This window comes from Ascaphus truei, chromosome 7 (assembly GCF_040206685.1).
Source record: "Ascaphus truei isolate aAscTru1 chromosome 7, aAscTru1.hap1, whole genome shotgun sequence".
NCBI classification, from domain to species: Eukaryota; Metazoa; Chordata; class Amphibia; order Anura; family Ascaphidae; genus Ascaphus; species Ascaphus truei.
Window position 1 is genome coordinate 48,398,530 of NC_134489.1, and position 13,006 is coordinate 48,411,535.

The 13,006-nt window shown below is 45.2% G+C and overlaps 1 protein-coding gene across 11 annotated transcripts in view; it reads right to left on the minus strand.

Moving 5' to 3' along the window:
* The window catches only part of RYR1 (ryanodine receptor 1), a 132,542-nt gene that overhangs the window by 117,561 nt on the left and 1,975 nt on the right, over window positions 1–13,006 (minus strand). For 7 of the 11 annotated variants that reach the window (XM_075608328.1, XM_075608323.1, XM_075608318.1 and 4 more), the window contains exons 2-11: window positions 5,364–5,483; window positions 5,048–5,152; window positions 4,194–4,214; window positions 2,171–2,245; window positions 1,516–1,594; window positions 1,166–1,278; window positions 903–1,002; window positions 718–814; window positions 568–642; window positions 123–279 (exon numbers count right to left, since the gene is read on the minus strand). In XM_075608328.1, the coding sequence (XP_075464443.1) occupies window positions 123–279; window positions 568–642; window positions 718–814; window positions 903–1,002; window positions 1,166–1,278; window positions 1,516–1,594; window positions 2,171–2,245; window positions 4,194–4,214; window positions 5,048–5,152; window positions 5,364–5,483 (942 nt within the window). The remainder of the gene's footprint in view (window positions 1–122; window positions 280–567; window positions 643–717; window positions 815–902; window positions 1,003–1,165; window positions 1,279–1,515; window positions 1,595–2,170; window positions 2,246–4,193; window positions 4,215–5,047; window positions 5,153–5,363; window positions 5,484–13,006) is intronic. The other 4 variants (XM_075608326.1, XM_075608327.1, XM_075608325.1 and 1 more) reach the window with 1 other exon arrangement.

Here is a 13,006-nt window from a genome sequence, read left to right on the forward strand (position 1 = left end):
TGGCAATCAGTAGAGTTAGGGAATGAGAATTAGTAGATGAGCAGTTAAAAGAGCACTGGGGACCAGTCTATAGGGTGTAGCCCGAGGGAAGTGAGTTTAGCTTGTTGGAAGCTCCATCTGACCTTGGAAGCCCGGAAGCAGAATGCAGTGGCTTTGGTGTTTGCTCTCCCAGCATCCACTAGCACCAGCCCCTTCTCCTCCTCTAGGGCCAGGTATCTTCCTGTAGTGACGTGACGCAAGCGGAATGACTGGCCCCATCTCATGTGGCTCCCGCTCCAGCTGTAAGGATAGCCAGCATGATGAGCAAGTACCTTCCTCTGATAGTGAGCTCTGCACAGAACTAATGTGGGGATGCTGAATATCTGTGCTGTGCACACCTGGGAGGGCAGGGAATCATTGTGCTATGCTAAGGCCCAGTGCTGTATGTACAGGGGCACCATCATTTTGTGCAATATTCTGTCAAACGCAGTGCTGTTATGGGAAGAGCTTTAACTCAGTGATGTATATTTGGAAGGGTCTCAGAACTGCATGTACAAGAGGGGCACCCATGCCTTATTACACAATTACCTTATCCTCAGGGGCTCAAGACGCCACAGTGAACGTGCATGGGAACAGACAGACCCTCCCTCGTAATGTGGCATCCTGGAGGGGTTAGAAAAAGATTAATAGCAGGTTTGATTCTAACCAACCTGTTACCCCTTCTAGGATGTGACATACCTGCGCTGCTCCTCTCCTTGGTCAGTGGGCGCAATTGTCAGACACTCATCCATATGACCATGGAACAAGCGCAGAACATGACCGCCCGTCAGATACCCTGTGAAAATATTCCACCGTTACAATGTACTGTATTGTCATCTCTATTATGCAACTGAGGCACAGGATAATGAAAATCTTTTTCCTACCTTCAGCCATCTCACAGCCAGAGCATATGGGGTTCATATTCCATAGAGTCTGCATGAAAGAGGCATCTACCTGTAAGTCCCCACTGGCTGTGGAGAGGTGCTGGAGTCGAGAAACAGAGATAGAGAGAGGGGGAGAGAGAGCGAGAGAGAGGAAAAAAGGGCAGAGAGGAGGGGGTAGAGAAGACAAAGAAGAAAGAGTTAGAGACTGTGCCTCATAGCAATAGCACAATGTGATCCACCAATGTGTTGGTCACATGACTCACCAAGTATCTCTCAGAGGACACGCTGACCAGGATCAGGTCATCTCCTACTCGCACCTTCTCCCCTTCTGAACGCTGTTTGGAAGCAGGGTGTATGGTCCACCAACAAGCCTCCCCTACACAGCATAAACATAAACACAGGGAAGACAATGAGCAATAAAGACCACTTGTCCTGGTGCTAGAATACACACTGCAAGACTGAGACCTACTGTATAGCAGGGCATCCAAAAATATCCTACTAATCCAGTCAGACAAAGAGAAACTGATGAAAGATGAGCACCATTTACTATACTGCAAAACATTATTTAGTCTTCCTCTATTGCTGTGTTACTGCTGCACATTCTCTGTCCTACCTGTGGCATCCTCCTGTAACCCAACATCAAAAGCCAGCTTATCTGTCAGAGACCGAGACGTGGTGAGACAGCACAGGTACTAGAGAGAAATAAAGTAACAGTAAAAAGAGAGAGGGATGTTAGATAGTAGAGAGAAAGTTAAGGTTAGAGGTAAGACAGTTCGCTTACAAACGGAAGTCTTTAGGCAATGAATGGCTCAGTGGTCCTATGCCAGTAAAGGGAAAAGAGACGTAAAAGGTGGGCCCAGAGTGCAGGAGGGACACAAATGCTGGGAGGTAAAAAACAAAAGTGGCAAAATAAAAGGAGGACACTATGTGGCAGTTTAAAAGAAGTTGTCAGAAATAGTGACCAACATAAATAATGGCAGTTTTGCTGCATCAAACACTCAAATGATATATTCCAAAATGTGGAATCCTTATTCTTTTAATTTTGTTTTTTTGGGGGGTTGTAACCCCCAAATGTTGTACTGTACATGTTTATTTATGCACTGTGTAAATAATGGGGGACCACAAGTTAAAACAAACAGTTTGGAGGGACCCAGATTAAAAAGATTGGTAACCACTGGTTTATGGGTCAAGTAGCAAAATAAACATTTTTTTAATTCATAACATTTTTCATGTCACCATATGTTTTGCCATAAGGGTGATTTTCTTACCATGTCGCTGTGACAATGACGCAGGAGAATGGCATGTCCATAGAGAAGTGTCCTATGTCCCCCGCCCTGAGATGACTGAACCCCGCATGGAGAAGAGAAAGAGATGGCAGGCATGAGAACACAACACATGTCTTTTAAATGAATTGCCTCCACGCAGAACAAGCACCATGGTTACCCTCAGGAGGCAGACTCAGGAATAACCATGCCCATAGTATGAGCTGCACTTCATTGGTGGAGCCCATCAGCCATAGAAGTAGCAGACAACAGTGTTCTTATATGGAACTGAGCAATCCTTAAGATGGTCCCTGTATATTTATGTAAGAGCCCTTCCAGTCATATACTGTAAATGAATGTCTCAATGTATTTCATAGATCATCCCTTGCCAGAGATATCATGCTCTGTGTCCATCTGAATTATCTTGCCCTACATATACAGATGTGGCCATCTTCATTGTTCCCTTTTGGTGGGATATGTCCTGATATTCTGCACCAACACTGCCATTGAATCCTTTGGAAACTCTGTGATATTCTGCATTATTACGGGATATGTTGTGTTTTCTGTATGTCCATCCCATGAACCTTCCAGCCCTAGGGTGTGAGACTTTGTATCCCCTATCTATGACCCCCACTCGCCAAGCTGTTGTTCTTCAGAGATGTCAAGTTTTGCCTTTCCATAGAAGTCTTTTCATGTATTCAGTACACGAACACCTGTTAGAATGGAGGTTTAATTTGTACCATGCGTTGAGGAAGAAAGAGAAAGGGATCAAGATATTCAAAAAATGTCAACTGAGGAAGGAAGGTCTAGTGTTTGTGAGATGGAAGGTCAGGGGAGAAGAGATCTGCAAACGGGCTGCAAAACAAGGAAACCAGCAGGAGGGAAGAGGGATGAAGTTTAACTGCTGGGTACCTCATCTCTCACAGGATAGAAGAGCAGAACTGGAGCTAGATCCATGAGTGTGACCGTAGACTGTAATGGTCACTGGTGCCATTTTTACAATGGGCACTGGTAACAAGTTCCATGTTTGTTATGGGAGCTGATGGGATACTACTTTAACTAGTTCCATGCTTATGTTTGGCAGTAGTAACTAAAACTAGTTCCATGTGTGAGGCCGTGACTGGAGCGAGTCCTAGGTTTATGTGATGGGAGTTGGTAATTGTAATCAGTCCCATGCATCAGATTTAGCCAGTATTTTAATAACTAGTTCTTTATATGAGACGGGAGGATGTAACTCCTCTCCATTTACAGATTCTTTCTCAGTAGAATTGTATGACTGGGGCACGTCTATTTCCAGGCAAATGTTAGCCAGCTGAAATGAAATATGAGCTGAAGGGAATCTGGATGATGTTGAGAGAAGGAGTCAGAGTCCCTCACGATCTTTGTTGGCTCCAGCTCCATCAATGCAAGGAAGCGGAGTGGATACAATACAGTACATCACCAACAATACAATTGTGTGAATGTCTTCAAATTTGCTTAGAACAATTTTGTTTTGCGACTTTTTCTGTTTAATTTAGTGTTTTTCGTGACATTTTTGCAAAGGTTTACATTTCTCAGGAATGTGCGAAAATAGACTGACAGTAACTGCAAATTCTTTACCAAACTACTGCAAAATGTTGCCAACAGTTGCCATCATTTTGAGAAAATGGCAGTATATAAATATACATTTACTTTTAATGTTTGGTGGAAGTTGATGTTTTACTACATTTTTGACAAAAACAAACCAAGCAAATTGTAATGGGTTTACAAACATCTTTAACCAAGAATAGAGGGTGGAGGGGGGGGGCATGCATAATGGCGTCATGCCAAGAACATGGAATCATGGAACTGTGGAGGTGCCCTTGTTAGCAATACCAATGAGATCAAGCCTGAGTTTTACAAATGGACGGATGCGTGAGCATGAAATCCATATGAGAATCTCTGGGGGCGCTCATCTGCTCATGACCTAGTGGAGTGATGGGGTCCCAGCAGTGAATGGGAGGGGGAAGGGGAGTCACAGGAGGGAGCAGAGCAAGGCCACAGAACGTACCCATTTATCCAAATCGAGCGGCTAGCACGAAGACAGAAAGAGAAGCCAAAACAAAACAAAGAAGAGGTTATGTCACAGAGAGCTCATGGAACCAGGCCCACTGCATCTGACATTTCAGGGTGGTTTGGGTGAGGTCTGGTTTATAAACCCTCCTCCACCCCAATCCTGGGATTTGCAATGCTGGATCTGTCTTGAGGAAGGAAGAGCTGCAAATGACAAGATGATTCATGGTGGGATATAAAACCAAAACTGACTGCAACAGTCCAGAACATTAGTTGGTATTCCAGTGTGCAAGTCCACTGTCCATTGGATGACAGCCATGAGAAAGAACCCACTGCCCTTTGGAGACACAGAAAATCCCCCTAACTATACAAAAAAAAAAAAAAACACCCAGCATAACAGTGAGCTGAAAAAAAAAAAAAGAACTTGCTGGACCTGTTGGGAAAACTTGATGTGGTGATGAATAAAGATATCAGTTTTAATCAATACTGGAAAAGTGTCAGGACAGACCTGTGACTGCAACTACCAAAGAAATATAAATGATAGGAATGTTAAAGTAACTCATGTTACTGTGAGAGCATAAGTCACAATGCAATGCATATACTGTACAAGCCATGATACAACGTAAATGCTAATTCATGGTACAAGGTAAGTGTAAATCGTACTACAATGGAGCTGTAGCAGTATACCAATGTCATAGTAAAACTGGGCTATGTGACAAAGTTATATGTATGAGCAGTATGTGCGGCTGACAATTGATATACCATAAGAGAGCTCTCTGTCTGGATAACAGGAAGGTCTGTAATTTGTGTGGTGTGTTTGGCCTATGTGTGAGGAAGTGGGGAGCTCGTTACCTCAGCCGCTATGTCCACAGTGTTTGCCAGCATCTCTTGCAGCGCTCTGACAGACAGAGACTGCTCCAGGGTGAAGCAGCAGATGGCAAGGTCCGGAGGCTCATTCTGAAACCAGACCAGAGGGAGAGGGTAAGAGGCTGCAGGCAGGGATGTGTGTGACGATAGATCATAGGGAAATGGAGACTCGGGGTGCATACAGATGGAAGGGCTGCAAGCAGGTATAGGATGCCTAAATGGTTCATGTGGACATGATTTAAATGAAGAAATAATGGTCAGTTAGACACAAGTAGAAAGGGGAGGGCCCACTTTCGTTCACCTGAGCATTGGATGTTGTCTCCAGAAAGCAGAGGCGGTTTCCAAAGCCCTCGGCTCCCATACACATCTTGAGATGCTCCTTTCGGATGGTGGCACTGCACTGTAGGACCACCTCATCCTCCTGCAGGTAGAAAGAGTGAGAGAAAAAGAGAGGGGAAAAAGGGAAAATATGATAAAAAGGAGTTCGGGAAGAATTATAGGGAATTGCTATTTTGAGCAGTAGGAAGAAGTATAGAGCGTGGTAATATAGCGAAATAGAGGAGTTATAGGAAGCAGTTATACAAGGAATAGGAGGAGTAATAGGAAGAGGTTATATGGAAATATAGTAGGAGTTATAGGGAGCAGTTATACAGTAGCGACATACTTTATTAAAGTAAATGCCGGCGGCATGCCGGGATCTACCCCAGCTGCCGCCAGTCAGAAACGCGCGCCGCCGCGTTTCCCCCACGCACCCCCCCTCCACATCGCGCGCAATTACCCCCCCAAAGACACCCCGAACCCGGCTTCTACTCTGCCCCTCTGCTTCCCCGCACCCCCGCTTACCTAGATTTGAACTCCAGGGGTGTCGGGGAAGCCTGGGGAAGCCGGGGAAGACGGGGAAGCCGGGCGCGCTTGTGACCGTGACGTCACAGTGCGCCGCCACGCGCCGCGGCTACCCGCTTCCCAGCCTCATTCAGCCAGCGGCATTTGCTCGAATAAGAGCTGCCGCTGCTGTATGTGTAGCCCCCTCCGAGGACTACTAATTCCCACCATGTGATGTAGGATGACTGGGCAGAAGGGATTGCCACTCCCTTGTATATCTTGTGACCAGTGAAGTCACCATAGGGAGATAGAAGAGTATATATAGCTCTACAAAATGTTCTAGAAACAAGTTCCTCAGAGTTCTGTCAGTGGGCCTCACTGTGAGTCCTGTAAATATGTTTAAGTGTATACTGATGTACAGGGCTCGACAAATGCACTCGGCCGGGGTGAGTACATTTTACCCGCTGGCGAGTCAGCACTCCCCCGAGCCACACGCAGTTCTTTCATGCCGGTGCTTCCTGCAAGTTGAACATCCTCCCCTACTTGCTGGTGCGCCGGAAGCGCAGACAGTACTGATGAGTGCAGTGAGGTGTGTGGATGAGAGGGGTTATATTAGCAGCAGGCTGGGCAGTACTCTGATGAGGTGGTTCAGTGCACAGTTTCATCCCTCGCTGCTGCCCATAGTTTGTCCCCGCAGTTGCTGCAGTAACGCTGTGCTCCGGGATTTGGGAAGAGGAGGATCCTGGGAGGCAGTAGGTAAGACCAGAACCGGGGGGTGCGGCAGCAGGGGGGACCAGGGAGCAGCAGGTAGGACCGGGACTGGGGGGGACCAGGGGACGGCAGGTAGGATCAGATGCTCAGGCTCTATAAGGCACTGTCACTTAATGAGACTGTCTCTGTCAGTGGGATATTCTTATTAATTAGCTGTCTCTAAGTCATTAGAAGACCAAGAGAAGCGTTTTAAGTCTCATTGGAAGGGTCTGTACTCTGAGAGAGGAAGAGGAGAGGGGTAAGAGAAGGACGGGGTGAGAGAGGAGAAGGATGGGGATAAGAAAGGGAATGCGCGCTCAGTTGTACAGTGCAAATAAAAAAAAAATATATAGAATATGTCGTGCCCAGATTATGTATATTAAGAATGTCCTGTTCCTGTTTATTATTTTCAGTTCAGGAACAAGCTCTATATAGCTAGTGCCGATATTAATGGTCCGAGATTTTTCTCATGCTGGAAGAGGAAACATGTTCTTAGCAGGAGTTCTGAGAGTAGCAACACTGGAGCATAATCATATTGGCTGAACCGGAAGGTCCTTAATGAACTCCCAATCCAATATGCATTGACAATACATGCAGTACACAGCAATAGGATACTGCTCCAAGAGAGCAGAGTGTATTCCCAAAAAGGGGCTCACACTTGAGATGGGGCATTATTGACGCTATGACAGAGATTGCCAATCCACCTAATACTAATGGAGTCTGTCCTCGTATGGCGAGCCTTAAAAACAGTTGTTGAATAAAGCTCTTTTTGTACTATAAAAGTTCCTGGCGCCCATCCTTATTTTATCTGCATATCCACGCCTAGCATACACTGGCCCAGCACCTTGAACATACATGTATGTATGTATGTATGTATGTATGTATGTATGTATGTTTGAGAGATTTAGCACTGCCATGTATATAATCAATTCGATGTAAACTCCTTTAGAGCCAGACAGGGATGGTTACATGTGGAGCAATAGGAGGGATTATAGGTAGTGGATGTTTGGGGCAGTAGGAGGAATACAGGGAGCAGTTATATGGAGCAAAACAAGAGGTTAGAGAGAGCAGTAATATGGAACAATTGGAGTCGTCGTACGGAACAATTATATGGAGTAAAAGGAGTTCTAGCAACTGATTACAGGCATACCCCGCATTAACCTACGCAATGGGACCGGAGCATGTATGTAAAGCGAAAATGTACTTAAAGTGAAGCACTACCTTTTTCCCACTTATCGATGCATGTACTGTACTGCAATCGTTATATACGTGCATAACTGATGTAAATAACGCATGTGTAACAGGCTCTATAGTCTCCCCGCTTGCGCACACCTTCGGTACAGGTAGGGAGCCGGTATTGCTGTTCAGGACGTGCTGAAGGGCGCATGCGTGAGCTGCCGTTTGCCTATTGGGCGATATGTACTTACTCGCTAGTGTACTTAAAGTGAGTGTCCTTAAAGCGGGGTATGCCTGTATATAGAGCATCGGTGTGCAAACTGCAGGGGGCGCTAGGTTTACAGAGGCCCCGCACGCTTCCCTAAGGCACTTAAATTAAGCGCCGGGGAAGCGGCGAAGGCCTCTGTAAACTGCACTTACCTTGGCTCAGCTGGCTTCTGGAGACACGTCACCATGGCAACCCGGCTGAGGTCATGTGACATCAAGATGCCCAGATGCAGGAGCCGAGGTAAGGGAGGGGGGAGGGGCGGGGGGTGCGCAGGGAACAGGGAAACAGCCAGCAGGGGGGCGCAGGGAAAAAAGATTGTGCGTCCCTGATATAGAGCAATAGGAGGAATTATAGTGAGCGGTTATCTAGAGCAACATGAAAAGTTATATAGCGTGGTTATATGGAGAAATAGGAGTTATAGGGAGCAGTTCTATGGAGTAATAGGGAGCAATAGGATGACTTATAGGGCACGGTTATATGGAACAACTGGCAGAGTTATAGGGAGTGGTTATATAAAGCAATAGGAGGAGTCACAGGGAGCCGTTATATGGAATAATAGGAGGAGTTATAGGGAGCGGCTGTATACCCCTGCATTGTTTTCTTGGTTATATGAAGGAGTTTGTGGGTGCGGCTCTGTGGGGCAATATGTAAAATTATATTGTGGAGTTATGTAGAGCAATAAGAGGCATTATGGAATGCGGTGATAGGGAGCAAGTTATATTCAGCACTTCACTGCTCCATTGGAGCAGCGAGAGCAATCTCCCCCTATAAAACAAGCATTTCTAGCATTTACTTTACGTTATAGGGCCCCTGGAGTCTTGGCCCTCATAACATTTAAGATATGTCATGGGACACAGAATTAAAGCAACACCCTCACCTGTAAAAAAAAATTAAAAAAAATTGTAACCCCCTATGTTTGTTTAAATAATGGAAACAAGGGGTCTTGAGCTGAACCCCAATATTATCAGTTCCAGTGACCTCTCGGTTATGGTGAACGCAATGCGTTTCAAAGATTATACGGAGAAATAGGAGTTAGAGGGAGCAGTTACATGGAGCAATAGGAAGAGGTTATATGGAGCAATAGGAGGAGTTAGATGGAGCAGTTATATGCAGCATGAAACGTTTCTTAGGCCTCGGGCATGGTCAGCGCTTATGCGCTGACCCGTGCTGAGGCGTGCTGCTGCTCGAAACTGAGCCCCTGCAGCCGCAATGAGAGCGGCTTTAGCAGGGGCTCACGCACGCTTCCGGAATCGTGTGTCTCACTGAGTTTTGAAATTTGGCGCTCGCCGGAACGCAGGGCCGGTCACGTGAGCGGTTCGCCCAATGAGGGCGAACCAAGCTCCGTGATGTCACTGGCCCACCCCCATCCCGCCCCCTGACGGCGCGCTGTGTAAGGCAAGGGAAAGCACCGCTTTCCCCGAGCCTCCGCACTGTTTGGGGCACTATGTCCCAGGCTTTAGTGGTTATTTAGGAAAATCTCACCACTCTGAAACCACTTTAATACTAATGCAAATGAAAGTTATAGACAAAAAAAAAAAAGAACTTCCAGCAGGATTTTTTGTCTGATACATCTGGTGCCGTCCTTTCCACCAGTTTTAGATCTGATCGACTGACATAACCACTCCAATTGGGTGTAGGTGGGTACACGTCCCTACAGAGCAAAACGCAAGTATTACCCACCACCTCAAACCTGCCCTCCCTGCACTTTTGCTCTGGCTGGGGGAGTTGGGATATTTTAGGATTCTGCACCTGTTGCGGACTTTACGGTGAACTGGGCTAAGCAAATAACTTTGACATTCCATGAACCAACGCACAGTAACAGACACAAACTCACAATCTGTGTATGTAACCTTGTGTGTCTGTTGATTAGTAAATCACACACAAACTCATTCACAGTCACTAATGTAAAAACCTCTATACCTACACATTGATTCAAAAATAAAATTCAAAAAATTCACACAGTGAAACTCATACACAAACAAATATGGCAGCTTATAAGCAGACATACTGGTTAAAATGTTATACACAGTGAAACGCAAACAGATATTCTAACACACAAACACACACACAGCAGCGTATATACGGAAAATGTTGGCGCTTTACAAATAAACAAACAAGAATAAACAAGAACTTGGCTGTATTCATACCTAGACCTGCACAGACACACAACGCATGCAACGTACAGCTGCCGTCACCAGTATTAGAACTCTTCCCTTTTAAATTCTGGGGCAGTCTCACAGTAAATCCTGCAACATTTCTGTGAGATTCTTAATGGCCCATCTGATGAACACAGCAGGGGGTTCCTGCAGTCCCCGCTGTGTTAATCCGATGGGCCATTAAGAATCACACAGAAATGTTGCAGCAATGTTGAGGCATTTACAGTGAGGCTGCCCCAGAATCTCCCAGGTAAGTGTTCTAATACTGGTGGCGGCATCTGTATACCCATAAAAACAGACAATGTCAAACATACAGTACACCAGACTTACTATTACTGATTTGGGTGCATCTCACTCGTTTTTAGCATCAGTTCTCCCATTCTGTATATTGAGCAGTGGGTTAATGTGCAGTTAATAATACATTCACGTCAGTTCAATTACTTCATTGTTAAGAGTCACCCATTTCTCTTCCTATGGGAAAGGTGGTGCCACAGACGCCAATGGAGTCTCCATGCTTGGTTAGTGCATTTTGACATCTGAAGCAAACTGACGCAGTGTGAAACAAACATTGTTTAATACTATGGCAACAGAAAGAGGTTAGACGACCTCCACATAAACCATACATATAGTAATAAAGTAGTAGTGTCTGCAGTGTTTTTTCTGTTATACGCAAGGCTCCACCCTTCATGCAACCCAAGTAGTAAGCTTTTTTTTCCACAGCATTTGGAATGTCTAAAGACCCAAAGCAAGTTACATTTCAATGAAGTAACTAAATCTGTGAGACTCCCTCTCGTAAGTAACACTCCAAATGCGTAAGAGGCTTCCAGTCTATCTAATCGAACTGTGAATGTAGCAAGCTTCCTATTTACTGATGTATAAATGCCTGCGTCTACATATACACATCTATAGGTATACCATGAATCCATCCATTTTCACATCCGCGTTTGTATTTATACGTTTGTACGGACGAGTGTGAGTCTGACGCAAACGGGTAGGCGTGGCCATGACGGTTTCACTGTTTCCCAGACGGACAGACTCCTACTAGTATTAAACTGGTTTATCACTGTGTGCATTTCATTTTTTTAATAAAAAAAAAAACAGCACTCATTTCATTAGTATGTATGCTTTCCCAGAGCTGGAAGTCTGTGCGTTATGCACAGGACACTGGAGAGCAGGTGTGTCAGGTACACTGGCGACACACTTTATTCGAGCTCGGCTAGTCCCACGAATTCGGGTATACCCGGGTGTATTGAGGTTTGTGACTGTTTTCTGCCCGAGTGCATTGAGGTATTTTCCAGGCAGGGATTGAAGCATTTTATTCCCGCTGGCTGCAATACTGCACAGTATATATATATATATATATACTGCATTACAATTCATGAATTTATGCCATCTGGTAGACACGCAAAGCATTGCAGCCTATTAAATCCTAATCATTATCATTTAACAGATCAGCCGCCCGTCAGCCAGGCATGAACCCAGGCTGGGAAGGCAAACGCAACGGGGCTTGTCAGAGGTGAGGAGCGGCGCATTCCAGGTATCTGCCAGGTACATACTGGGTATTTGCTCGAATAAAGTGTGTCGGTGCAGTATAAGAGGCACTGTGTGTCTGGGGACATTTGGAAATGGAGAGATGCCCTGCTCCCTGCCTCTCTTTTCAGCTGAAAAAAATTTAGGACATCTTCCTTGTACTCTCCCAGGCGATGCAGCAGCTTTTTATAGAGCGCGCAATAAAGTTCTCGTGTTCTGCTGACAGGAGGCGGTTGGGGGGGTGGGTAAAGCAGCAAGTAATGAGAAAGACACATCCAGGAGCACACATACAGAATAGGCAGGCACAGAAAAATAGCAGAGGTACAGGTAGCAACACAGGACAGAAGCAAATACAGCCCTACATGCATACTGTATGTACACAACACAGACAAGGACAGAGAAATACATACACTGATATACAAATAGCACAATAAAGCCAGGCATATACATCCAATCTCAACATCCAGAACAGACACCTGCACATACACCTACTGTATACATGTGGATATACACATTACATACATGGCAACGACATACATACACAGATACACAGCTATATATATCCACCTACAATGCAAGTCATTATTACACATTAACAGACATTTAAGTGAATGGGAGCTAATGGGTCAAAGATTATTGCACTATTGTATTCCTGACAAGAAATCATTGATATAGTAGAATATACAGAATTGTAGGCAGAGACAGGTATACAAATTAATTCTACTGCATACAAAGGCAGAGAAGAGCTAACAAATGGATACAATGATATATTTTGCACACACGCGATATATAAATACAGTGACACAGCAGACACACAGAGAAACAGATGCACATTTTGCTGACAGAAGAGAGTAGAGATACCTATTATTAATAGGTATATACTGTACACCTATTTAAAAGCATCTTCACTAAAAAGTGGTCCAGGTGCTAAACTGCGATTTCTTCACAAAATCCTTTCCAGAAGCATGAAGAATAGGTGCAGCAGTTCAATGTTTTGTGTTTAAGGCTACACTTATAGTGCCAGCGACGTGACGGCAAAACAAATGTATTGCCGCCGTCGCGTGCGCTTATAGTAAGCCGACGCAGCGACGCGAATTCTTGAAGCCGGTCAAATTTGATTTTTCAGAGGCTGTCGCCACATGTGACAGCCTCTGAACCAATCAAAAACCTGGTAGCCCGCGAGGTCACCGGAAAGCTAAATACAACTTTTGCTAGCGGCGATAGCAACAGATGACGTAATCC